The sequence below is a fragment of the Phaeodactylum tricornutum genome, chromosome 15, assembly GCF_000150955.2.
Source record: "Phaeodactylum tricornutum CCAP 1055/1 chromosome 15, whole genome shotgun sequence".
In the NCBI taxonomy this organism is placed as follows: Eukaryota; Bacillariophyta; class Bacillariophyceae; order Surirellales; family Neidiaceae; genus Phaeodactylum; species Phaeodactylum tricornutum.
Genome location: NC_011683.1, coordinates 245,755 through 272,168, shown reverse-complemented (window position 1 = coordinate 272,168; position 26,414 = coordinate 245,755). Strand labels below are relative to the sequence as shown.

At 50.0% G+C, this 26,414-nt stretch overlaps 10 protein-coding genes across 10 annotated transcripts; 5 read left to right on the top strand and 5 right to left on the bottom strand.

The window, feature by feature from the left end:
• Window positions 1-1,712: 1,712 nt before the first annotated feature.
• On the bottom strand, window positions 1,713-6,605 carry PHATRDRAFT_47861 (predicted protein; the record flags this gene model as incomplete). The annotated part of the gene is made up of 6 exons (XM_002182154.1): window positions 1,713-3,486; window positions 3,507-5,216; window positions 5,359-5,880; window positions 5,994-6,058; window positions 6,164-6,236; window positions 6,391-6,605. 6 exons carry the CDS (start codon window positions 6,603-6,605, stop codon window positions 2,367-2,369), a joined length of 3,705 nt encoding a protein of 1,234 aa, XP_002182190.1. The 3' UTR covers window positions 1,713-2,366.
• A 545-nt stretch (window positions 6,606-7,150) lies between these two features.
• PHATRDRAFT_47860 (predicted protein) lies at window positions 7,151-10,597 on the top strand (the record flags this gene model as incomplete). The annotated part of the gene is made up of 1 exon (XM_002182323.1): window positions 7,151-10,597. The coding sequence occupies exon 1, from the start codon at window positions 7,391-7,393 to the stop codon at window positions 10,595-10,597; it is 3,207 nt and encodes a 1,068-aa protein (XP_002182359.1). The 5' UTR covers window positions 7,151-7,390.
• Window positions 10,598-10,866: 269 nt separating this feature from the next.
• Window positions 10,867-11,841, top strand: PHATRDRAFT_47859 (predicted protein; the record flags this gene model as incomplete). The annotated part of the gene is made up of 1 exon (XM_002182322.1): window positions 10,867-11,841. One exon carries the CDS (start codon window positions 10,867-10,869, stop codon window positions 11,839-11,841), a length of 975 nt encoding a protein of 324 aa, XP_002182358.1.
• Window positions 11,842-12,161: 320 nt separating this feature from the next.
• On the bottom strand, window positions 12,162-12,845 carry PHATRDRAFT_47858 (predicted protein). Its single transcript, XM_002182153.1, has one exon. The coding sequence runs from the start codon at window positions 12,791-12,793 to the stop codon at window positions 12,425-12,427; it is 369 nt and encodes a 122-aa protein (XP_002182189.1). The 5' UTR covers window positions 12,794-12,845; the 3' UTR covers window positions 12,162-12,424.
• A 635-nt stretch (window positions 12,846-13,480) lies between these two features.
• PHATRDRAFT_47857 (predicted protein) lies at window positions 13,481-14,689 on the top strand (the record flags this gene model as incomplete). The annotated part of the gene is made up of 1 exon (XM_002182321.1): window positions 13,481-14,689. One exon carries the CDS (start codon window positions 13,481-13,483, stop codon window positions 14,669-14,671), a length of 1,191 nt encoding a protein of 396 aa, XP_002182357.1. The 3' UTR covers window positions 14,672-14,689.
• A 573-nt stretch (window positions 14,690-15,262) lies between these two features.
• Window positions 15,263-17,170, bottom strand: PHATRDRAFT_47856 (predicted protein). Its single transcript, XM_002182152.1, has 3 exons — window positions 17,006-17,170; window positions 16,191-16,883; window positions 15,263-16,122 (listed from the first exon to the last, which is right to left on the bottom strand). Exons 2-3 carry the CDS (start codon window positions 16,545-16,547, stop codon window positions 15,394-15,396), a joined length of 1,086 nt encoding a protein of 361 aa, XP_002182188.1. The 5' UTR covers window positions 16,548-16,883; window positions 17,006-17,170; the 3' UTR covers window positions 15,263-15,393.
• A 578-nt stretch (window positions 17,171-17,748) lies between these two features.
• On the top strand, window positions 17,749-18,573 carry PHATRDRAFT_14477 (predicted protein; the record flags this gene model as incomplete). Its single annotated transcript, XM_002182320.1, has 2 exons — window positions 17,749-18,240; window positions 18,322-18,573. Coding segments are annotated over 2 exons (744 nt in total), but the record flags the coding sequence as incomplete, so codon positions are not given.
• Window positions 18,574-19,295: 722 nt separating this feature from the next.
• Window positions 19,296-21,030, bottom strand: PHATRDRAFT_38175 (predicted protein; the record flags this gene model as incomplete). Its single annotated transcript, XM_002182151.1, has 6 exons — window positions 19,296-19,521; window positions 19,611-20,054; window positions 20,095-20,348; window positions 20,575-20,719; window positions 20,806-20,858; window positions 20,974-21,030. 6 exons carry the CDS (start codon window positions 21,028-21,030, stop codon window positions 19,296-19,298), a joined length of 1,179 nt encoding a protein of 392 aa, XP_002182187.1.
• A 442-nt stretch (window positions 21,031-21,472) lies between these two features.
• Window positions 21,473-23,638, top strand: PHATRDRAFT_38174 (predicted protein; the record flags this gene model as incomplete). The annotated part of the gene is made up of 1 exon (XM_002182319.1): window positions 21,473-23,638. One exon carries the CDS (start codon window positions 21,473-21,475, stop codon window positions 23,636-23,638), a length of 2,166 nt encoding a protein of 721 aa, XP_002182355.1.
• A 244-nt stretch (window positions 23,639-23,882) lies between these two features.
• Window positions 23,883-25,174, bottom strand: hCDK7 (predicted protein; the record flags this gene model as incomplete). The annotated part of the gene is made up of 4 exons (XM_002182150.1): window positions 23,883-24,500; window positions 24,572-24,620; window positions 24,687-24,813; window positions 24,895-25,174. Coding segments are annotated over 4 exons (1,074 nt in total), but the record flags the coding sequence as incomplete, so codon positions are not given.
• Between the last annotated feature and the right edge of the window lie 1,240 nt (window positions 25,175-26,414).

Sequence of the window (26,414 nt, the reverse complement as noted above, 5' to 3'; positions counted from 1 at the left end):
ATCGAACGACCCTCTGCTCCGGCTCGCTCCATTGCTCACTACCACGCTCATCTCGCGCGTTCCGTAGTGCAAGCTACGTCGCGGAAGGCCCCCATGGAAGCCGTGCTCAATCCCGACGATGGCCTGTACGAATCATACCGTATCGTTCAGGCCTCTGCCCCTCCTATGAAGCAACCGAGCATTGCTGGTAGTCTCACGGCGAACGCCAACACGTCGACGGCATTGGCGATACAACCTCCGAAGCACAACAGTATCATTTTCGATGCCACCAAGGGCGTGCTAATCTTGTCGAGCTCGATTATTTTATTGCCCTTTCGACTCGTGAGCTTGGCCCTGGGACTATGGGGGCACCATCAGAACTCAAAGAAAGGATACGACCAATCGCATCGCCAAACCTTGCAAAGAATTCAGCAATCCAATCGGACCAAAGATGTCCTATGGTTGAGTGATGCCCCGGTTTCAGATCTAGGGAACGCTCTTTTGCTACTCTTACTCAACAATGAACGGGTTCTGGGCGACAACCATCCATTTCGTGCCGAATTGAAAACTATGGCGGACAATCGTTGGGAATCGGATGGACAAGGTTTGCCCGATTTGCCCGATCCTTCCTTTTTAGACTCGACCACGCATCTGAGCGACCCGACAACCCCACTCGTTGATGATGATAGATTTGCGTCACCCGTAGCGCCCAGTGGACATAGACACAGCACAACGTTAACAGTCAATTTTGAAACCCTATTTGCATCGTTCGGCAAAACGGCGCACACGGAACCCGGCGGATTATTGCTCTACACAGTATTGCAAGCATCACCTGGGTTTGCTGACGCCATGGCTGCTCGTTCCGATCTTGACACGCTAGTATTGCCTCTACTCCGGACGCTGTATTTTGCCAGCTCGCCTCGACATTTCGACGCCCAAGATTACGCCACCGGCCGAGCATCCAGTCGAAGACCAAGCAATGACTCACACGGGACAGATCGTACCACGGTTGCAAGCGGCAGTGCCAAACTATCGATTCGGAATTGTCCATTTCGATCCCAATCACAACTCTATGTGATTGTTATTCTGCTGCTCCTGTTTTCACAAGATGTTTCTTTTGGGCAAGATGCCTTTCGCCGTGTCATGGTACCAAGTGTTGTCTGGTACAAGGAACGGCATTTGAAAGATATTAGTCTTGGATCTGTATTATTGTTATCCTTGCTACGGTCCTTGACGTTTAATATGAATCGATTGCACGATGCCTTTCTGTTGAGTAACTGCTGTGCCGTACTTATGAACCTGGCGCCAGCAGTCGTAGAGCTACATGAGTACGCCGCCCTGCGCTTGGCTGCCGTCACACTGTCGTCAATGAAACGCTACACGTCCCTCAAAAAGCAGTTTCCCAACGTCGTGGAGGACGAGGAAGATCTTTCGACTCCATTAGCTATGCACGGCGAAGTGTCACGGACACTACTACATGTCATCAAAAATGCCTTGAGTCCGAAAAATATGGAAGATAATTTGCATTTGGTATACGCGCTAGTATATCACCAAGCGGATTTCAAACGTCTAGTGTCAATCCCCGGTAAGGCACTTCTTATGATGAGGGACCAAATTGTTATCAATGTTATTTTCAAATCTCACAGATTCTTTACTTCTATCGTTCTACAGACTGTCCGTTTCGCAAGGGCGAGGTTGGACGAGTACGAAAGGTGGTAGAAGCAGCAGCGGCAATTATTGAAGAAAATGGTGACGCCCGGACGGCAACTAAGGCTTTGAAAGTGCTAGGGGAGAACATCGACCGCATCAAAGCCGTTGTGACCGAACGTCGAAAAAGAAGCGAAAACGAAGACTTCACCTTTACGTACGAAGAGGAAGCGGATCCTGAAATCTTTTTCGTTCCGTACGTGTGGGAAGTAGTTGTTTCTGTTATCACATCAGGATCATTAGAATGGAACAAGAACGGAATTCAAGTCTTCCCACTTTTGGAAGAAGTGATGCTCTCCGAAGTTCATGTCGCCACGGACGAGCCATCTACGACAGTGCAGGAATACTCCCAAGATGTGTCTGATGTGGTGTAAAAGACAAACTTTGAGCTAGTAAGCAGGAGCTAATTATTGGTGAGAGATGATCAAGGTTTGTACAAAGAAGCAGTATGTAGAAACCAAGTCTAGATCGACACGGAAGCAGTATGTCGACCCGCATCTCTCCCTGTTTTAGCCAGCTTTCTCCATGCTATTCGTGTGTATTTTTGCCTCGCTTACTTGCCAATCCAGAAGTCTATAATATTCCACTTGCAATCCAACCCGCACCAAAACAATGGCAGTACGTCTAAAGGGTAGAGAAACAGCAAGAAAGTAAAATCAAGCAAAACATTTTGCAATTCTTCATGGCCCCCAATTAAAGCGTGAATGCTCGGGGCGTTGTTCTTTTTTATTCGCAAGATTCGGTTGAATTGCTGCATACAAAGCAGAGGATTTGTTTATAGTCGCTCCTTCCACCTCGCCAAGTGATGGCAGTGCTTGTATAGGGACACCCCAAAGACCAGTAGATACATCTTTGTCTGCAACGGAGAGACCTGACAAGCCATTCAAAACCCTGTTGTCCCTGATGTCTTGCTTGTTCGGTCCGAAAAAGCTGTCGACCATCTGAGACTCAGCCTTCCCGTGTGCTGGGGTACGCTTTCCCCTAGCCGACGGTCCAAATCTTTGAGGGTTCACAGATCCACCAGTCGACTGCCCAATGTTTTGATCGGCATCACTGGAAATTGGCGAATAGTGTGGCCCCAAATTGCTGTTCTGCAGAAATTCGACGGCGGCATCCAAGTGGAACCCGGCACTGCCTCCGCTAGCAACAGCCGGTTGAGAAACCGCTGCGCCCCCCAGTTGTTCCCACATACTCGCGCTTTCTTTCGGATCCAATGAGTTCGACCTTAGCGCATCGACAGCTGTTGACTGGCCTATAATTCGTTCATTCCGGGAAGAAAATACGGGTTGTGAAAGAGGAAACAGCCCTGCTTGCTGCTGATTGGAGGGAATGTTTCCGTACGATCCCAGTGGATTTGACTCAAAGGGAGAGGAAGATTGACTCTGAAGGTAGTTGGGAGGCTGAACGTTAGCAGGAGCAGCAAAGCCTATATTCTGATCTGGAAATAAAGATGCGCCACCTATATCCCTTGTCGATTGCTGAAATTCTGCGTACTGACCCGATTGCACACGAAACAATTGCTCCGCCGGTAGAATCATACTCGGACTGTGGCCAGTGAAAAGTGGCCCGTTTGACGCATTAAAACCTGGCTGAAACGAAGTAGATCTAGCATTGACACCGGAAGTATAGAGTCCGGCGTTGTACGCGGGCGGTAACATAGGTCCAGAAGGAACGTGCAAATTGGTTCTGTTCGAAGACGCTGTCGATGGCTCTGGAGTCAAAGACAAAGAAGAAGAAGCCGAAATCGTGCTCTGAACATCGTCTGGCATAATCAACGAAGACGGCGGAGAATTCCTGTTCCTGTCGGCCACTGGTGATACATTCGGTGGAAGTAGAGTCTCATCTGCAATTCAACGCCGGGAGTGTTCCTTTCATGATCTGCCGCGTGATCGCATTCATCCCTGCCAGCGCGTCCTTGAAGTTGCGAATGTGGATAGCTCAACACATCCCGCACCATTTCTACCGCGATCGAAACCTGTTCTTCCGCACCTGAGATTGTAATACGGGGAGGTGCTACGTTCTGATCTATATCAACACGCGCCCCGGATGAATCCTGGATGTTTTTAATTGTCCATCCTCGCCTCCCAATCAAAAGAGGAACGAAACGTTTATCGCAGGTGAGAATATGATTGCCTTTGCCCGTAGTATCGCTGGCTCGATCAGCATGCACACCGTAAGTTTGCACACGCACACTAGTCGTGCCTTCGTGCGAATCCGACGGCCGCGATGGCACAATCCCAGGATCTAACGAGCTGTCGCTTTTAAGCCCCAAGAGTGTGTTTTGATTCGACGCTGAAGGATCGGTAGGTGTTTGCGCAACGAGTTTTTGCAGCAAATATACCGCCGAGTCCACGTTTTTCCGATGACCGCTAACGTAAACAATACGGGGATCCATTTTGCCTAGATTCTCTTGGTCGATCCAAACTCGGGCTCCGGATTCCTCCATAAGATCGCGAATACGTTGACCGCCTTTCCCAATTACCCAACCGACAATCGAGGATGCCATGTGAAGGACACATTCCGTCTTGGGTGTAGCGGAGGCATTGCGTGCACGATGTGAGACGTTGGAAGGTTGAGTCGGCAATTTGTTGTGTGTATAAGAAATAACGTGAAGCAAGTCGCTGGTGGGAGGCGGAGGCGTGGCAGCGCCATCAGGGACGGTTGCTTCGTCTAAAGGTGTCGTCAGAGTAGCAGTGGTAATTTCTCTGGCTTCAATAATATGGGCGTCTACCTCTGGTGTTTGTAGTCGTTTCAGCGCTTTTTTTGCATTTTTGCGTAAGGCTGCTTGTCCCGGAACACCCTTTAAAGAGGCCATCAAATCTTCTAACCCTTTCATATCCTCATTCATCACAAGGTCGCAAAGCTTTTGTTGCATCGAATCGACGGCCGAAGCTTTGGGAGGATCAGGCGAGTTTGGTATTGACGGTGAGGTAGCTACTACATGCAAATCCGTAGCTACTGATACTGGTTCCGGGCTGGACGGCTGCGGAAGTAGATCTTCTTTTGCTGGAAGCTTTTTGTCAACCTCTTCCTCGCTTTTCTTATTGCCGTTGCGACCTTTGCGTTTCTTTTTCTTATTTTTCTTGACTTGTTCGGCGTGCTCTTCCTCTTCAAGTTCCGCCAATAACGCCGCCGCGGCTGCATCGGCTTTTTCTTGTTCCAAGTCGAGTCGGACTAGCTGGGATTCGACATCTTCCGGTGCAGTCAATAGTTCCGGATGTTTGGCCGCTACCACTGACGCGGCAGCCTGTAATAGTGAATCCGGATTGTCGCAAGGTTCGTCGTTTTCGCGTAAACGCGCATACGTTTTGGTAGCCGTGTGCGGAGCACGGACTTCCAGACCGTTGGAACCGCTGTTTTGTTTGAATGCTTTGTAAATGGATTTCAGTCGCAGGTGTACGAGTTGCTCCATGCGTTTCGAAGGGCGATGTCCACAACGGACGCAAGGATCCTTGACCCCACTAGCCAAGCATACCAGGCAGTAACTCAGTCGACAAGTATCGCACTCTACCGCAAACTTGGCGTCCCGGCTGCATAACACAATACCGCAACTGCCAAAAGTGAGAGAAAAATCGTGTGAGAAGAACAATTCGTATGCAATACAAACGTATCCTCTCGTATAGTGTTCAAAGGGTCCATGTTTGGTTGCACAATACTCCAGAGCCTACGTACCGTCCACAGGCCGTCGCGCATTCTTCACAAAGCCCTCCACCACAAAATTTGCAACTGAGGAGAGTACTACAGCTTGCACATACAACTTCGCCGCAATCTTCGCACTGATCCATTTCGTCGCAGCCCTTGCAGTAAAAGCCGTCACATCGATCGCAAACTCGAATCTCGTGATTGGCCTGATATTCGTGACACCAGTGACATTCGTCGCAAATATAGGCGCCGCATTCGTCGCAGCGGACTTGCACGTTGTTTTCGGAGGTGTCTTCCGTGTGGCAGTGCAAACAACCGTTGCTATGCCGTACAGCCGAGAGCTGCGGTTGCACCGACGGTACGAGCACGCCCCCGCCATTGGCAGTGTCGGCGACGGGGGAACCACGTACGAGTGCCTCCATGGTTGCGTTGTGTACGCTACGGTGTTGATTGCCGTTGTTGGCGGCACGGTAGCCTGGGCATTCGACGACATCCGAAGGATCCCCACCGTGAAAGTACTTGGCCAACGAGCGTTTGGGTCGAACAGGCATACTGTGTATGTATATGTCTGTGCTTTTTTGAGCGAGTGTGCGTGTCTTTCCAAGTGTACGGGCGGGATCTTCCAGTCTCGGCACGAATAAGTAGACCACAAGTCGTCGCCGTACCGAGTATTGTCGGACGTCCAGTCTCTAACAACCAACGTGTGTGTCCCTGTCTTCGTCGGTGGACTCTACGATAACACCGTAAGGACCGAATCAATCAAGAACAGAAACCCCAACAAGACTGCAAGTGCGATACACTGTCTGCACAATCGCGAAGATGGTAATCAACGTACACAGAGTGACGCGAATGGGGATTGGTAGGCAGGTTCCTGAACGGTCTTTTGAGTCCTCAAAAGGGACACCAAGCTATCCCAAAGAAGTTTCGTAATTCTCTTCTACCAACACGCCCACAAAGGACCCTGGGGTGGATAGAGATATAGATAGATAGATCAATAGACGCACAACTTGTGTACCACCAACTCTGCAGGCAGCGATGGGGGCGTATACCTACTATTTTTACCGTGCCGGGACGTGTAAACGTAAGAAGGGAGACCCACCAGCGCCAAGTAGAGCGACTAGTCGACACGGTAGCGAGGTACGATAGTAAACAGGCCCTTTTTGGGAAAGAGGCTCTCGTGCTGTATCGAGGAGGTCGCTGTGCGGAGCGGAACCCCAACCTTCCCACCCCTTCAGGCTTTCACGACCGGGCTTGGTCAGACGACGACGCAACGACATTTTCCCAAGTATCTGACGAAACTGTAGACAGACAGACCGACAGACGTGAGCTTCGCCACATTGCCCAGTTTCGCACGCTTGCATTGTCGCATATCTACCCTAGATCGAGAGACTATCGCTAAGTAGAAGCGGCTTGCTTCCGCACGCCGGGCTATCTATGTTAAATCTGCCAGCCGAACGGATACAACGGTTTTATCTAGGTGATAATTTCGTATTTATTTATCACATTCGGCACAACTGAAAACGATGGGTCACGCTACCCGAGGTATTTCCCTCCAGTTACCGGTTGCATCGATTGGTTTGGCGTCTCGCTGACAGTCCCTGTCAAACCTAAGTAAGTGAATTCGTCGAGAGGCGTACGCGACATTTGGTGTGCCAGCGCCATTGTAGACCAAAGTTGTCGGAGATCGAGGTCTTGTATTCACGAGGCCAAGGTTCCCTCTTTCGTAACGGTGCGGACGAGACGAGATACTGTGATATCCAGTGTTGGGTGGGTTTGAACGACGACCAGCGGGATCCACTACTTTCTCGTAGCCTACATTGTCGAGTCGAACGCAAACAAAGAGTGCCTTTCCCTTTCGTGGATTACGTACCTTACCAAGCTTTCGCTCCTCTTTGCCTTTTAGATCCTCTAGGGTTCCAGGTGTGACTTTAGAGTAGCGTGAAGCCCTCGTTCCGAACTACTCTTGACGTCGCTCTCTTTCTCTCTCTGCGTGGGCCTTTTTACGCATCTTTCCTTCCACCGCCGTTGCGACAAATTACAGTTTCTTCCGTAGTTGTCCAGAATGTCCAATGCAGACCGACGTTCTAGTGCTCGTGGGGGTTCTTCGCCCAGCAGATATGTCCCACCGGGCCTCGACGCTTCCGCTGAAGATAGCCGCAAGCACATTATGGAGACGGACGATTATCATAACCAACCGCCCAAATCGCAACGTTTGACGGGAAAAATATCGACCCTCTTTCGTCGGGAAGTGTCCGGATCGGCGTCCCGTAGAGTACCTCAGGTACCCGTGTCGGTGCCTCCCACCACCATTCCCCCGACAGCCGCTGTCGTCGCGGCGAAATCCAACAATGCTCCGGAAGAGGTTGACCCACGATTGGGTGCTTTGTCCGGATCGAGTCGCGCATCCACTCGAGTCTTTTACAGTTCCAACGGAGACGACGATTCGGAAGATTCCTACGTTTCGCGGGCCTCCCGCCATTCGGCGCAGCTCAACGACAGCGCCCGCAGCGCCAGTGTCTGTTCCACCAGCACTTACACAAGCTTACCCGATGACGTCAAGACTATTCTGCGTTACCGCGGATTTTCCACCTCGATTGAATCGCTCTTTCTGGACGAGTCTCTCGTGTGTGCCAGTATGGGCTGTTTCGGTCTGGTTTTGTCCAACCGTACCGAGTACCTACTCCAGCTCCGTAACGAACGCCGGGGGACGACGAGTCCGCGCAACAAAAGCGATGAGTTCCCCCGGACACACCTTTCCAAAACTCCCTCCCGTGCGATTGCTTGGGGCCTCGTTGTCACCGTATTAGCCATGTTCGCCACCTCGGTCGTTCTGGGATTCGGGGCCGGCCACAGTCTCGCAGCGGAGTACGCCAAAGGATACGACTACGTCAAGATAAACAAGGGTGTCTACGCGACCGATGATGCCGTCGTTACGGACGACGAATTCGCCGACGGTAACAATGCCACCATTGAGTGGGACGATTACTTGGCCCAAAATGACGGGTACTACAACAACCGCAACCAGAATTACAACAATCGCAACTACTACACCAACGACGACGGTAATCCCAACGAGGAAAACGGAGGAAACGATGGTTACAACTACTACGGCGGCGACGACACCGCGATCAGCGGTGATGATAGCTACGGGAATCGAGCGAGGCGAGTGCAAGTCGAAGTAAATGCGGTACCACGCTCCCAGAACGGAATATTCAAACTTCGCGACGCCCAGAACTTTTGGAATCCGGTGGTAAAGTTCGTGAAAGCCGAGTGGAATCGACCGGACGAAGCGCTCGTTCCGTCTCGCGTCCGTCGCAATGAAGAGAGTGAATCTTCCACCGAAAACAATGAAGAATACGAGGAAACCAAACGCGGACGGGACCTGGCCTCCGACATTCGCATTGGACTGTTCATTTCCTTTTTGCTCTTTCTGGGAACTTTGGGACGTCGCCGACGCATTCGTACCCGATTTTACCTGACTCGAGCCCGGGCCCAGGAAGATCACCTACTCTATGCTTCCTCCAAAGCGGATGCCGCCCACAAGGTGGCTTTTGAAGACACCCGAGAGGATCAGTACGAGGTAGGCTGTACTCATGGCCTCTGTGGTTGCTACCCCGCCGACGAAATAGTGACTGATGTCCAGGACGATGAAGAAGTGGAAGTAACCGACACGGGCATTTTCCGACGGAAAAAGAAGCCGCACCATCAGGATGTCGTTTCCCGGGCCTTTAGCTGTCTAATGTCCATTTGCTGCGGATTTGCCTGTCAATGTTGGTGTCAGGCGTTGTCTGTTTGCGCCTTGGCCCAGGAAGCCCGTGAAATACGTCTGTTGGTGCCGTCTCGATACCAACGGGTAGACTTCATCACGCACCAACCCTTCCACGAATACCAAAAAGCGGTGCAAGATTTGCGGATAGGATATATGGCCGCTGCGCGGACCAAATCGGCAAATCCCATGTTGCATTGGGTAGCCCTGAGTACGCTTAGTCGATATATCATGCTGTCGTTTGTAGTGGCAACGACCTTCATCGTCGGTACACTACTGCTCAACCCCAGGGTTGCATTTTCGTGGGAAGATATTGTTCTATTGGCGGCAACGTTTCTCCAAAGTTTCTTGGTTCTGTTCGTGGTACACTGGATTTTCCATAAGAGTGATTTGAGTCTGGATGCCGTTATTAAATTATTTGCCGCTGGCTTTTGCGTGGCGGTCCCCGCCGCCTTTGTCTTTGAGGGACTGTTGGTCAATTGCATCCTATTGGGCGTCTGGAGCGTGTACGAAATGTTTGCACTCGTTTTTGGTGCAGACTTTGAGGATTGGGTGTTTGAGTACCGTCTATTCTTTTGGATTTTTGGCGAATTCTGTAACGCATACATGGTGGCCGCCGTCCTAGAGGAGCTATGCAAGTATTACGCCTTTCGAGCAGTTGAGCATCCCGATTTGATTTTTCTAACTGGATTGGACCGCTCTGAGCAGGATGAAACAACCACCAATGGTGGGGCGGTCGCGTATCCCTTTGCAGCTCACAAAGTGCAAGAACTCAATCGGGAAGGCTTGTTTGAAGAATTTCATGCCAGCCCTTCACGAGAAAAGCAACAGAATCAGCGATCCAATTTGGGTGATCTCATTCATCCAGAAGCAGAATTTGAGAACGCCCATAAAGACTTTCGCACGCACCGTCAAAAAGCCATGGCCATCACAATTGGAATGATTAGCGTGGCCGTTGGTCTGGCTTGTGCGGAAAACTTCATATACGTGTTTGTACTCGGAGGAGGGCCGGGCAGCGGCAATGCCGACGAGGCCACCGGTGACATTTTTCAAGAGTGGATTGTGTTATTCTTTCGTTCCATCTTCCCGATCCACGCGTTGGGTGCCGCCTTACAAAGCATCAATATGATCCGAAAATTTGTGGAGGGTGAGAAAGATGATGGTCATCGGATTGGAGTGGGTCGCATAGTACTCCCCGCCATCATTCTACACGGAAGTTTCGATGCAATTTTGATGGGAATCAATGTGTTCATTGAGACGGCATGGGACAACTATCTGGATGAGAACGAGGGTAATGCTGGTGGTGGCGATCCTTACAACAAATTTGTAGTCAACCTCGTTGCTTGGATCGGTATCAGCGGAGTGATGCTTCTAGGAGTGTTGTGGTACTTCGTCAACTATCGGTCCCAGCGATTACGGCTGATTGAGCTAGAAGAAAAGATGAAAGCCAGACTAAAGGAGCCTAATTGGGTTCCAGCCACAGCCAACACGGAAATTGTATGAATGGAACGGTTCAATTTAGGCCATACATTATTAACTGTCATAGCTCTGTTTCTATCGGAGCGGGATGCATTTTATGGGTCCTAGACTTAACGACATATCTGTGTCATCTGCGACACAATCCGGATCAATAAAACACTATGAAAATATGGCTGACTAGCTAGACTGCTATTTTCATACGTTTGCAGTGAAAGCCTTTCCTTTTTCAACTCGTCATTTGGCCCTTTGCATTGCCATCTCGATGACATGAAAACAAGGAATCCCTGATAACGATGTGGCGGGTCAGTCAACGATATTTGCTGTTGTTGACTTTGCTCGCGGCATGTTTGTGCTGCGTGAATCTTGTATTGACTGTTTGGAGAAGTGATTCTGTGAGGGGAGCGTTTGGCCACGAGTCTTTCTTGTCGTCCCCGGCCGACGCTATTTCGTTCACCGCGATACAGCCACAGCCAGTCGATGACCTGCTCGTGCAACAGGGCGACCGTATTTATCTGCGAGGAGACTGGGACGGCGCTCCAATCGTACTTGAAGAGTATAAGCTTATTTTCTTTACAACGGCGAAGGTTGGTTGTACCGTGTGGAAGCAGCTGTTTCGTCGGATGATGAAAATTTCTGACTGGAATGTGCATAATACAGCACGTCTTATCCCTTGGAATCCGGAGTTGAATGGACTCAAATATCTGTATGATTACAATCGCACCGTAGCATCGTATATGATGATAGCCAACGACTGGACCCGTGCCATTTTTGTACGAGACCCAAAGGAACGCTTCTTATCGGCATATCTCGACAAAGTCGTGGACAACAAAGATTTTTTCAGAAAGCAATGTTGCTTGTTCACGGGTGCTTGCGTGGCACCTGCTAGAGAATCACTGCAAGGATTTTTTGATGCGGTGCAAACCTGTGAGGATGCTCACTGGAAGCCGCAACACCGACGGATGGAGTCAAAATACTGGCGCTACGTCAATTTCGTGGGGCATATGGAGACAACATCACAAGATGCTGAACATCTGTTGAAGATGATTGGCGCCTGGAAGCTATATGGCCAAAGTGGCTGGGGCCGCTCCGGAAATCTGTCGATTTTCAAAACTTCTGCAGGTGGTGCAGGAAGGGAACACGCCACCAATGCCAAAGAACGCTTTGCTGCGTTTTATACGCCTTCGCTCGAGCGTCAAGTGGAACTATACTACTCCGGCGACTATGCAAACTCAGTCATGAATCTAACTACAAAACGATTCTTGATTTGAGGTGGCTGATGAGAACAGTAAAAATAATAACGACGGCCGGGAGATCATTTTTCTCGTTGATCGAGCGGAAGTTCGGTGTAAAACTGGTCATAGTCGAGCGCGCCTTCTAATCTATCTTGCATCTGTATTGGCAATCGTGACAGTTAACGGCGTCAAAAAAAAAAGAGTAGCCTTAAAGTCTTGAAGCACGAAATACTACTAAACAGACTTCTCTCTAACAATGAACTAATTTTTTGGAATTAAACTCTCCGTTTTCTTGATGGTGTTAACGACAGTAAGGTCACAACGAGAACCTACGGTACAATGGTGGTCGAAGATAAAGACAATCTTGCAAAAAATATATTTATAAAATACAAACAGCACTACTCTATGTCTAAGGCTCCTGCCTCTCTGATGATTGTAAGTGTGCTTACCAACAGAGGCAGAGAGCACTCTCTCAGCTCGTAGAAATTACAGTAGACTCTGACGTCCGTAGGTAAAATCAAACACGGGGATACACATCAAGAAATCAAGATAGGGTCTGATATCGATTCCTGAAATCACTGTCGAAAGGGAGTGCAAGGGAAAGCAAAACCTTGAGAATTTATTCGGAGGACGAATCACTGACGGACCTGTTCCGTCGAATAGATCCAGCAAGGGAACCGAAGGGGGATCTGTCCACATGGTCGAAGTCCATGGAATCCATCGTCAAATCCAGCATGAGCTTGCGCAGTTGGCCAATAGAGTCGTGTGGTTGCTCGACAGACTTAAGCAATAGCTGTCGCTTGGTTTGCTGGAGCTTGCGTGCCAGCGACTTGAGCTGCTGCGAATCCTCTTGTTGCGAAAGTTCGTTCGTATCAGTCGTGGAGCTGGTGGTATCCGGTGACGTTCCAGCATCCGGCACGATCATATCAGCGAGGGTAGACGAGGCCTTGACGCGGCGAGTTCGACGTGCTGACTGGGGGGAGGACATTGTGGTTGACACGATTTTGGGGGTGTGAAGTTGTCAAAGATATTGTGGAAGTTGTCGATTGTGAGGATTCGAATGACGATGCTTTTTCTCGAGCGACACTTCTCTGTCAAGTTGCATGACACGGAGCCAAAAGTTGGCGGAATGACAATTGGTCTGTACCGGTTCGGTCCGAGTTATACAGACATACTTCGAAGTTCTTTTTGTGCGCCAAAAAAGCCGTTACGTGAGAATTTGATTACCTTGTGGGACCCTAAGTGAGTGTATGAATTCGAATACACCAAATGACCACATTGGTTCGGTTTTAGCCAAAGGATTTAGTTGATGCTTCGTTGGGCCGTGGAACGGTGTCAAGAATTTTTGTCTTCAACTATTCTCTATTCTAATTGGTCGGATTGGAAGCTCTTAGAAAGTATTAGAGATGAGGCTCACTGACAGTAACGCATAATTCAATCCCAGAGCGGAATCCGAAACACATAGTGACAATGTTTTCCCTCTTGGGATACGGCAAATTCCCTATTCTTATAATTTACCGTCTGCGCCAAAAAGTTCGTCGAAAGGCCAACCAACAGAAACAGTCCTCGACGTAGCCAAAATCCGTGCTGGCGTTTCGACGAGTCAACGGAAGAAAACGGCAGCACGACATCCGTTTGCTCACCAATTTTTTGGAGAGTGTTGATAGAAGTGACCATGGTGTTGATCATGAACGCGCAGAATCCCAGCAAGAACAAACCGACGAGGAAAGCTGTGCAGCCATCGCGAGGTAGTTACAGTAAGCTGGCTTATTGTTTTTTGGGCGCGTGCATGGTCGGGGCTATGGTCCTAAATATGTCCCACCTGCGGAACGTGCAGGAATCCTCGCATCCTCAATCCGCACTACCACGACGAAACGCTAAAGTGGTTCTGAGGAGAGAGTCCGTAAAGAAAACTGTCGCTTCCTTGAAAAAGGTTGTGGCTCCTCAGAGTCCGGCCCTGTCCGATAGGAAACCGTCGCAATCGTTTATTCCCATTGCACCTCGACCAACGGATCCTGCCAAAAATCTCCTCCAGGCTGGGGACTACATTTACTACCAGGACCCCGCTATACCTCGTTGGGATGCGGCACCGATTGTGGTTGAAAGCCATAAGTTGCTTTTTTTCACCACGCCCAAAGTCGGATGCACGGTTTGGAAACAGCTTTTCCGTCGTATGATGGGCGCAAAAGACTGGAAAAGTCAGGACGCACAATCGCTCCTTCCACATAATCCGGAAGTCAACGGTCTCAAATACCTTTACGACTACCCCTTGGAAGAAGCCGACCGCATGATGACCTCGCCTAAATGGACTCGGGCAGTCATGGTTCGTGATCCCAAGCAGCGATTTCTGTCGGCCTTCTTGGACAAGGCCGTCAGCAACCGCCACCAACACATTCAGCACCGCTGTTGCCCGGACCAGGCGTGCATAGCAGACGCCCAGACATTAGCAGGGTTTCTCCGGCTGTGTGAGCGTTGCGACGATGAGCATTGGCGAGCGCAGAATGCCCGCCTTGATTCCAAATTTTGGCCATATATGGACTTTGTTGGCCACGTAGAAAACTCGGCGGCCGACGCGCAGGCATTGCTGACTCGCGTTGGCGCTTGGGACGAATTTGGCGCCTCGGGGTGGGGAACCGACGGCACCAGTGCAATTTTTCAGTCCAAAGGATCCGGCGGTGCGGGTACACACGCAACCTGGTCTCAATGGAAGGTGTGGCAATGGTATACCCCGGAAATCGAGCAACAAGTGGAGGATTTCTTCCGTGCCGATTTCGAAAATCCTTTGTTCAATTTTACTCGAGGTGAATGTTTGACCTGTCTCTCCGATGAAGATAAAGCCAAACTTGCGGCTGAACAAAAGAAGTAGAAAACGGTTTAGGGCGTACTTGTTTTCGTTTTTACGGTCGTAAGAAATCCATTCTTGATTGCATGTACTAATCGTATATGCAAATCTGAGAGGAAGTTTGTAAAGATCACCTACGCTCCTTTGAGGAGATCTGACAAATGACAGTCCAAGGACTGGCGTTTAGTGTAGGAATGTTTTCAGCATCGTATGGAAAAATGCAAGATTGTGACCAAAAATTGAATTAAACTGGTGAAGGTACGTTCCTCTCTACGTGTATATCATTGCCAGTCCTATCTGTGAGAAACTTTCCCGTTGATCTTTTGCAGGACACTGTAACAGCTGCTCTTCTTCAGACTGACAACCGCTAGACCACGTTAGCACGTATTTTCACTAACTATAATTTAGCATACTCCCTGCTGCCACCGTGATAGGAGAGGCTGTTGATAAAGCGTTTGAAAACGGTTACGCTCGATCGTTACGCAAGACTTCCCACCATGACGGCAGCACGTTACCGTTGGCAAGGGTTGCCGTCCGTATCCTGACACCTGATGATTCAAGACCAGTCACCTTATATACTGGTTGAACTAGTAGCTATAGAGATGGAAGCTTTATCCGTTCTAAAATGCATCAATCGATTTGCCCGTTTTATTAAGGTGTTTACAGAGTGGTTTTTTTTGGGATTTCAAGAAAGGGAGGGAAAAAGAGCTAAATTAATAAAACTTGCCAAATCGAATTGAAAAAGTTCAGCAATCGTCGTTGTCTTCCTCCTCGCTAGAGACTTCTCCGGGAGTGACCAGTGCCGGAAAAAAGACCAGTGGTTTCGCGGTGGAAAAATGAACACGGCGAGGTTTGCTAACGAGCATAGAGGGCATATCGGGCGAAATAAGTCGAAGCAAGGGAGAATCAGGAGAAGGCGGCGGAGACGTGCAACGCAGGCGCTTTACCGAAGGTTCTTCTTCGTCTAATGTCGCTGAGCTGGCAAGACTATCAAACGATCGCTTTCGGTAGAGAAAAGTCGAAGTCCTGAAGACATCAGCAGTTTTGACAGATTCAGCTGCCGCTTTCCCAAGGGCGTTGAATCGAGTGTTACGCCGGACCAGTTCCCCCATATCTGGTGTGGACGTCGTGCCCTCAGCAACATCGGATAAGCAAAAAGAAAAAGACTTCAACACGAAGCATGGAGCGCCTGGGCCACCGAAGCGAATAATCGCTCCGCGACGGACCTTGTGCGGGACAACCATACCACCACATCCCGGAGATGAGATACGACGACCATTAATAAAGGTTCCGTGCGCACTTCCGCAGTCAACAACGTAGCACGAGCCGTTCGAATGGTGAAAGAGCATAGCGTGTCGGCGTGACGAGGTTCCGTGCATAAGTTGCACATCGCAATTGGGTGACCGTCCAACTCGATAAGCATTTTGTGTAGTCAGGTCAACAGCTGTTTGACGTCCGAGTGCTTCGCAGACGGGCTGGAGAGGAAACAACATGTTAGTTATTTGAAAGAAACCAACAAGCAAAAAAAAACTCATATGCTTACCTCAAGATGGGCTTCACCCTTCGCCGGGACTGCCCATGAAGGAGGTTCAAACAAGGGAGTCAATGCCTGGTGTTCCGTCAGAATCCCCCTCATGTTGGGGTGTTCATTGAGAGGTGAAAGAGAAGTGTGATCGCTTCCATTGAAAGTCGAAGTCGTGGAAAGCGTTGAGTCCTCGTTCTTACAACCGTTAGTTGCCGCCAAAGAGCCAATATTTAGGCGGTTACAGGATGACGTCAAACTCGCTAATCGGGAGACAGGTGCTCCATCTCCGAACAATTTCATGTCGCGGCGAGGAATGCTCCCACAGAGTCGCACATTGACGGACATGGTTACATCAGTAGAAGTCGTAGCTACCATGACAGGATTCGTGGAGGGTACAAATGTATCGTGGGTAAAAAAAAGCGTTCTTCACGATTCAGTCCTGTGACTTCGACGAGAAAAGGTGCGAGCGAAGAACTGCGCTGGGTGGAGCCTCAAGCCACTGCTAAGGGATAAACCCAAACAGTGAATTTCAAGACTCTCTGTAATCGATCAAAGGGAAAGGGCGAAGATAGTTAGCAATCGTAAAAGATGATTCGGAGTTCCCATTGCGTACACATCAGCGCGTTGGCAGACCACACATTCTTAGAGGTGTACCAGGAGAGAAAAGTTGTGACAAGAAAGCTTCCAATCAAAAGTGTACAAAATGCCAGTCTGTCCAATCAAAACTAACTTCAGTACCACTCCAAGACATGCGAAATATTTCGCTCACAAGCGGGAACGAGCTCGAACATTCGCCACTCCGTCCAATCTCGCAAGCGACAATGGAAGCTCACCTTTTGCAATCTTTGGTAATCTCTCTTATTGCATACTTTAATCGATGGTTTCAATAGATATCTGTTGATGTGCTAGAGAAAGGAAGGGGTTCAAAGGAAGGAGCGTGGGCTTGAAAAAAGGACGACTGGTATTGTCGACCCGCGAGTTCAAAGGCAGTTTCTTTTTTGTGTGCGGAGGGGCATTCCAATGGTTGAGCCGTCAAATGTACCACGTCTACACAGGAATTCGTAGAATAGACGTTTGGGATTAGTTTCTACAGGGAATTCCTGCCGTACCTACCCGTAGCAGATGGCTTTCTAGTGTGCTTTGTGCCTCGTACGCTGTGAGTCGAACAAGTCGTTCTTTTGAATCGACTCGGTCGAACGAATCAAGTCCCAGATCCGAAGGGGCCATTGCATGTTGGACCCCTCTGCACGAGGACAGTTCGCCGAAAACCCCCCTATCGTTGCGCAACCAATGTACAGGGTTAGGTCCATTCGAGAGTTCTCAAGACAGGAGTAGCGGATGGAAATCATTCACCGTTACAGAACAGGTTGGCCAAAGCAGAAAACAAAAATCACTCGTGCAAGTGATCTTGCATATTGCCTCTGGACAAAAGTGATTGTTCCATTAGCCCAGTTGCTCCTTGGAGTTCATTGGGGACAGAGTACGAAGCAAAGCTCCAGCATTGCCTTTTCCAATCATGCAGAACAACGTGACTCACTTGGAAGATGAGGATGATACCGAGGTGAAGTCTTCACCTTTGCTTACCTGTGCTTTCAATCAAGATGGAGGATGCCTAGCCGTTGGCACAAGCACTGGATTCTCCGTGCACAATCTACATCCCAACTACGCTGTTTCCGTTTCACGGACTCTGCAAGGTGGTATAGGAGTCGTGGAAATGCTCTTTCGATGCAATCTCATGGCGTTGGTAGGTGGTGGCCCGTCTCCGCAAGCATCGCCACATCGAGTTTTGATCTGGGACGATCACATTCCCAAAGAAATCGGAGAATTGACCTTTCGGCAGGTAGTGCTACGAGTACGGATGCGGAAAGACACGATTGCGGTAGCCTTGCGTGACCGAGTCTATGTGTACCATTTGGCGGATCTGAGCTTACGGGACAAGATATATACGGCAGATAATCCGCACGGTCTGCTGTGCCTATCGACGCAGATTCAAGACATGGTTCTGGCTTGTCCGTCGGTGACGACCGGACATGTGCGTGTTGAACTTTATGGATTACGGAAAACAGTAGTACGTGAAAACCTGAGATAGGCGGTTGCTTTGAAACTTTCCCTTGCTTACCCTTGACCGCAAAACTAATTTTGTTTTTAGCTAATGGAGGCACACGAAAGCGCCTTGCGTGGACTGGCGTTGACGGCTGATGGTTCCAAATTGGCGACCGCCTCGGGCAAGGGAACGGTGATTCGGGTATGGGATGTGGCCACGGCAACTTGTTTGCATGAGTTCCGCCGAGGTGTCGAGCGGACCACTATAACCTGTCTTGCTTTTAGTTGGAATCACGCCTACCTAGCGTGTACGAGTGATAGGGGGACGACTCACATTTTTGCTGTTCAAGAAGCGGAAGGGGGACGAGAAAAAACTGCAGCGAGTAACGAATCCATGACGCAGCGGCTGTTTTCCTCCATGCGTATATCGGTAGAAGGCGACGCCAAGAAGAGCATTTGTCAAGTACGTGGAATCCCTCATCCACAGGCATGTGCGTTTGTGGCGGAAGCCTCGAATCTTTTGGCAATAGCAGGATGGGATGCGGATGGCAATGGGGTTCTACTACTGAGCGAGTTTCAAGCCAACGAAGAACCGCGACGTGTAGGCTATCACGTTTTGTGCAAATCGGCCGTGCGAGACGAAACGGAAGAAGCCCGACGCCGGCGAAGGTTACGCGGGTGGACCCCGGAGGTGCCGCAAACTCCCGAAGGCGGACGTCTTTACGTTGGTGAGCGTTTGGAGATTCTGGAAAAGGGCATGGAACAGATCCATTTCGAAGAGACGGACGAATTCATTTCGGTCACTTCGGTGCGACCAAACGAAAGTCCAATTGAACCGAACATAAACGATGGCGTTGACCACGACGTGCAGCCGTCGATCACTGGCGAACACTCGGAATCGTTGGATGTCGCTGCGAGTAACTTGGAGTCGGGTACCGTTGGAGACTCTCTGCGCACGGAACCTCTGGACGACGAGAACGAAACATCAGAGGGTACTTCTGTATCGCTATAGCGCTGATTTGTGTAAATTACTAACTCTCGACCTTGTGTTCGATGCTTCGATGCGCCTCCTATACTAGATTAGGTGATGCGCGCAGATTCTCCCACGAGCGTATCAAAGTCTTTATCGTAGTGACCAGAACTCGTCGGAGGAAGTTCGACCAAGTCAAGGTATGTGTCTAGAATTTCCAAAGCCGCCGCATAGTGTCCAACGACGACGGGGTCTCCGGCTTTTGGTTTTTTCTTAGCAACTAGCTTTTCCATGGCGTCGATTTCCTTGAAAAAAGCCCGGGCGGCCTTTACGGTCCTGTAAAGCAAGGCGGAAGAAGTAACGCAAATCAGCCGGGATGTCCTGTATTTGGCGACGGTATGAACCATTGTTTTCTGCGGACTTACGGTAATCGATCGGGAGGTTTTTGCTGATCCGTCCGGAAAGCGTTGCCTAGCAGGTACATACTAGCCTTCATGTCGTTGTAGCGACTGTCCCGAATTTCTTTGCCTTTACAATCCTGGTCTTTTTTGGTACACTGTCCGCGAATGTCTTTGCGTTTGGCGGGGACAATCACGGTTCCTTCCACGTCGAAAAAGTTTTGGACGGGAAACGCGGTAAAGTCACCCTTGACGACATCGCCTCCCATGGCCAAGAATTCGTGCACTGCTTGCTGGACGCGTCCATAATAACGTCGTTTCGCAATCGGAATGGTCCTGTAGTATTTGGCATGCGCAAGCATGACGGGGGAGAGTGAGCGAGCGGCCGAGCACGTGAGTTCCACGATCGAGAAGTTTCCAGTTCTGTCGACCAAATTCTGGGACCGTCGTGTCGTGTCATGCACGTATATACTATAGTTGACTTACGTATATTTTCCGGCCGTGGCTCCACCCGACGCCCAGGCGGGTGCCGGTGGCCCTCCCGCCCAAGTCGTTCCCGCCACGACAGCCGCTGCCGTTGCGGCAATCGCTTGATCGAACAAGGCCCGACGTGTCGGTGGTGGTTGCGGTTGGTAGGCTCCCACGATGTCGGTGCTCGACACGAGCAAGCTTAGTCCAATCGTGACTCTCGACCAGGAACGAAGCATTGTTGCGTGCTGTCTTTCGTACGAAAAAAAAAAAGAGCAAAGGTACGTTTGGGGTTTGCTGTTAACACACAACGTGGACGGCGAGAGGATCACGGAACTACTATCCTCGTTACTCTCGATGAGCGGTTGGCTTCCAAACGCACCGAGTAAGGGATTACGGGAGGATGTATATATGTATATATATATATATATATATATGAAAGTGAGTGTGTGTGAGTAGGTCTACGTCGGGCCTCGGTCTTCCTCTCTTTGACGCAAGAGACCTCACTCGTGCGGGGGTGTACCGTGCCGGGAGGGAGACGTGTCCCTTTGGCGTTGGTCGCGAACCGATGTTTCCGGCGAAGAAGGGATCCTGGCTCGGGTTGAATTTCCCCCTTGTGACGTTTGTCAATCTCGTCTGTCCTCTCATCCAAAGCAATGGGGACTGCACTGCGACAGACAATTACCGGTATGGCTTGTCCGAAACGAAAAAAAAAAGGCAGGAACACTGGACTGTCACACCTAAATACACTCACCTAAGGAGTTTGGTTATAATTGTAAAGTACCATAATAGACGAAATCCAGTCCCCTAGATCCAGGTGTCCCATCCCAGTCTGTGCCTGTAAAAGTTCGTTTCGACACTCTGTGGCGCCTGCCGGAAATCAACTAGGTGGTCATTCTTGCCCATATAGTCATTTGCATACCTGGGGGAGCTGGGAATCGCCCGAAGCACATTCCGGCCCCGGCAAATAGCCTTCCATGATTACCTACTCTTACTCGTAAACGTTTATAATTGTGAATTCATACATCCTTAATTACCATCAGTTGTTTTTACAGCTAATACTACGACGCATACGACTAACGAATACGACGACAAACAGTAGAGGCACACTTTCGAGATTAGCACGGGCCGTAGCCAAAACTACCAGATACGTCGTTTGGCACAGCGTCTCCAAGTCGTCCGCACCCTTGTTACTTACTACCCTGCTTCCAGACTCGGTCGAACACTAAAAACCTCGGAGACAAAATCAAATCACGAAACGCAGAACTACCTACTGCATTCATTCCATATTTTCCCTCCTTTGCCACACAGGTACACGGTAGAAAAGACGAAAACGCGAAATACCTTGCCGTCTCTAGAAGGACCCAAAGACTGCAACCACGCCAACAACATTAACAGTACGCCCTTCCGACTCGTTCACTATGCTTCCCAGCACCGATAGTAGCAACACCGGGAATGTCGCTGCCAGCACAACTGCCGAGAACGCCACTGACGCTGCCGTGGATAATACCGTGCCCATTCCTCGCCAGTCTTCCATGGGCAGCACGGCGTCCGTTTCGGGGCGCTACGAAACCTTCACGGAAGCCGTTCCGCTCTCACTGAGTTCCATGGCACACGCATCGTTGCCTCTCGAAGACGGCGTCTTGGACGGAATCCAGCAAGTTTTGTCGCACACGCTGCTGTGCTGCGTCAACTACGCCCGTATCGTCCACGCCCCGCACCAGTGGAGTTTTCGCGATCTCTGCACTTCGGCGTACGCCTGGGAACCGCAACGGCGGGACGGGGCCGTTCCGCAGGATTTGCCCTACTCGCTGGAAAAACTCTCCTTCCGACACCAGTACGTGCGCAGCGCGTGTATTTCGTTGGGGACCCGGGGCCTGCCGAGGGATCCCCAAGCGGCACTGGAACTCGAACAGCAACACGACTGGACGACACAGAATGCTTGGATACTAGGGAAAGTTAGTCTTCTGTACGCATCCACCGAACGACTTACTCCCGGGGAATTGGATGGGACGGATGTGGAAGACATGCCACCCACCATCCTCTACAAGGCGGTGGTGGAATACCGGAGTTTGCCCGCCACCGGCAATCAACAAGCCGTGCAGGCGGAAGAATTGTCCATGCTCAGTTTCGGGGGTGCCGTGGACGACGACGTCAAGTTCGGCGCACTCGCCGCCCTCTACGACGAAACGGCCAAGTACGTTCTCGAGATTTATTCCGTCCGCGGCAAAAAGTACAAATTCGATCTCATGGATTCTACCCTGTCCAACGGGACGACCCCGAGCTTGCCGGCCTCCTGCGCCGGCGATCCGTTCGTGAAATCCTTGTGTGCCACTGTTACGGACCACGCGGACGGCAATCAACGAGATCCACAAGCGCAGGCCGACCAAGCCGAAGAGAAAGCAAAGAACTCGTCTTTGAGTAAGAAATTTCCATTCGCTATTACCCGCATCCATTTGACGTTGGAAGGGAAACCGCGGGCAGGCAACGAATTGACGAATCTGCCGAGTTTTGATTTCCTGACCGAGGCGATTAAAGCCAATTTTCTCATGCTCAATCCAGACCCGCCTGCCATGGTGACATGTATGCCATCCGGACATACGCTACTGTTGGATCCTGACATGGCCGGACGGATTTTTGTCAATGGCCGCTACGTGACGACGTGGGGTTTGGACAGTCGGATTGGTTCCAGCGGAACTGCCCTGTTCGGAATGGACCTGCACTCCATCCCCTTTTGGCACGGGAAAATTGTCGATTACGAAGTCATGAAGACTGCGTGTGCCCAAATGTGGCACGAAGTTCTTGTTGACGCTCGTTTGGCACCGCTGAACATTGCCTCGCGTCTTTTGAATCGACTCCTATATGGACGAGATCCGCACATGGGAAGCAACAAGAACAGTGATGATGATGACGATAGCTACGACGACGATGACACTAACGATGGCACGTTGCAAGATACGGCGACCGACTGTTTGGAATCCCAAGTCCTATCGTCGCCGCACTACGACAAGGTAGGAATTGCCCCCAAGGCACTGGCCACAAGATTTCATGCAGAATTTGGGGAATTGGCCTATCCTTGTCAGGCCCACGAAATGGAATGGGTCAAGGCGGCTTTGCCGGGTGTCGTACCGGTCCTAGCGCCACTCCGTTTGCTCAAGATATTGCGGCGAGGAGGCATCATGGATGTACAACAAACTGCCGACAACTTGTGGTTTGCCGAATGCCGACCGGCCAAAGAAGGGGCAGAGACGCAATTGATCCAGTCAGCTTTGACCTTACTGAGAGCGGCAGAATGCGACGATGTCAAGTTCGAAAACGTAGCCTTTGTCTCGAGCAGAGTGGCGAACGACGTGGTCATGAAAAACGCCGTGTGTCGATACAACGAAATGCGTCATCAATTTTCGGTTCATGAATCCTTTGTGAACTTGGCCGTTGCCGATTACGGCGGGCCTGTAGTTGGTGATGAGGTATCGGACGCCAAAGTACGAGCCTATTTGTTGGGTATGTACGTGGCAAAGGAGCATCCGGACGGTGAGCTACTGCCTCGGTACTTGTTAAGACACAATCCATATATTGAACGAGCTTAGGAAATGAGAACAAAGTTTTGTATCACCTATGTTGGTCTTTGCTGACCGCCACTGTAACCCGGATGGCAGTTAATATTTACCTCTAGTTAGCTGCCTACACTCTAGACGAAACTTCAGCTTTCACCTTTCCTGGAGTCCTGCGGTACCAAATGACTTCCTCGTAGACACGTTGCTTGACCATTTTTAGGTCAATGTCTTCGGACTCTAGAAACTCAGGTCCCTCCAATGCGGTATCGGCGACTCTTTCCAGCTCTTTTCGCCGCACGTTTTTAAAAAGAGCATGTTCTAACGCCTCTTCGGCTGTGCATCGTTTCTTTGGATTGAAATAAAGCATTTTTTGCAGCAGATCCAAGGCTAGAGGATCAGCAGCCGGGAAAACTTTCTCTAGTGGTTTGCCCTCTATTTTGCCGAGAGAATCAATGTAGGCGGTCGCCTTTCCTATCGCTGATATATCTTCCGGGGGCGGACTTCCGATGACCCCAAAAATAACACTCAGCTGGTCTAAACGTTCATCCGCCTTCATGGTTTCGCCTTCTCCAGAGAGAGGAAAGCATTTCCCACCTGGAAAAAGTGGCTTTCGGTCCTCGTATCCGGAAACGTTACCTTCCTGCATACTCAGGAGCTCTGCTAGGATACAACCAAGACTCCAAATATCGACTGCCGAAGTATATGGCTGGATAAGAATGAGTTCGGGAGCACGGTACCAACGGGTCACAACGTGCTTTGTCAGTTGTCGGGTCAAACCAACTTTTGGAGGGAGCCCAAAGCTTCCGGGAGATCTAAGTCGCTGTACATCGTCGTCTTGTTTCGAAGTTGACATGGACGACGAGTCGACTATTCTAGCCAGCCCAAAATCGCAAATCTAAAGGAAGCAATCAAATTTGTGGGTCACTATGTACTTCGACTAGAACACGACACTGCGCCCACACTCACCTTTAACGAACAGTCTTCGTTGAGCAAAATATTGGCGGGTTTCAGATCTCTAAGACGACAGACAAGAGTCAGGAACATGGCATTTTCATCACGTATCATTTAAATATTCACCTACCTATGAATCACAGAAAAGGAGTGAATAAACTTCAACCCGGTGAGCATCTGATACAAAAATGTCTGAATGTGCTCTGTTGTCAGATATTGTGGTGACATGATGAGCTTGTAAAGATCAGTGTCAACATCTGCAAAAATCAGCGAGAAAGGTCCCCGTCAGAAGGCACATGCATAGATGACGACAGTTTTCAACAACAAGCATAACTTACACTCGAACACCAAATACAGATCATGAAAGTCGTCTAGATCGTCAGTGGGAGGCTGGACGACATCCAACAACTGAATAATGCAGTCGTGCCCCCGCATCCGCCGGAGAATGTGAATCTCCCGGTACAGGCGTACAGCGTCTACTTCTTGATCAAACGGGGAGAGGATTCGTTTTATCGCCACAAAGGCATCCGCACGTCCCGCATACAAATCAATGGCCTGCGCAACTTCTCCATAAGAGCCCCGGCCCAGCATCCGTAAGAGATCGTACCGATCTCCGACGGCCCAATCCGAGAAATCATCCGGTAAGGTTGGCCCGTTGCCCGAGGTAGTCCTGGGTGCATTGGTCGGTGCAGGGGTTGCAGCACCCTCTGCTAGTAGCTGCTGTTCTTCCAGTACCGATGCGTTGAAAACATCTTGACGAATAGGGAGGGGTGTAGCAGCGCCAGCGTCCCATGGCAACATGCTGGTATTACTGGCTGGAGTTGACGGTGGTGCCGGCGGGACTTCGGAAGCAAAAGCCGTTGGAACCGGGGAAAGATTCTTATGCCGTTCGGTTCCAGCGGACGCGGAGCTCATATCAGAAGACACGGATCCTGAACTGTGCATTCGGTCAACCTGACGCACAGGTCCGCGAAAGGGGCTTTCTTCGAACGAAAGGTCTTCGGTTTTGAAGTCTTTTCTTGACGATTCGGAAGCTATATCAGGCGTCTTCAAAGTTGCATGGACGCTTTCTGTTGGTGAAGCAATCGAAATCGCAGATTCATGTTTTCTGCGTTTGGGTGCGGGGGTCTCCGAAGTGGCATCCTGTCTAAAATCGGAAGTGGTTGGAGGAGGAGCAACCTGGTGTGGAGCGAGCGCTGGTAAATCAAGGCCGTCCAAGGCAGACGCAACAGTATGCTCTGAGGAAATCTCTGCAATCTCCATGTTGGGAGTTGCTGTGCCTTTTGACTCCATCGTGATTGCCGATCGTATCAAATTAATTTACTGGAGATCCACTCCAACGGAACAATTATTTATGTGCATTCAACTGCTAATCTCAATTCTATAACTAATTCAGAGTCCAATTTTCTACGTCCTCTTACCACTTGCACATGCAAGACAGCAACGACTATTCCTATCGTTTTCACGCAGTATGAAGAAATGAGCGGCGTGGTGCCGATGGATAGCGCGCTTCCTGCCACTCGGCTCTCGGAATAGCAGTCCAACTTTGCACAAGATACGATGGGTTGGTCTGTGATCGGGAAAGATCCATCTCACGGAAAGCCGAGAATGACGACGAGTCACAGTCAGGGACGTCGTCCGGACGAAAACAGACCCAATGACGTGAAAGTCGAAGGCATGCGCATGCAGTCATTTCTTCAATTAGATTTGTGAACCTCCTACAATCTATAATTATCGAACATCAAGCTCGGTGCAGTCCGATTTTCGGATCTATATATGGCTAACAAGACTATTACGGGGATGAATGGATAAGTAGCTCGAGCTTTCTACAAAGGTGATCGTTCGTCGCCTGGAATTT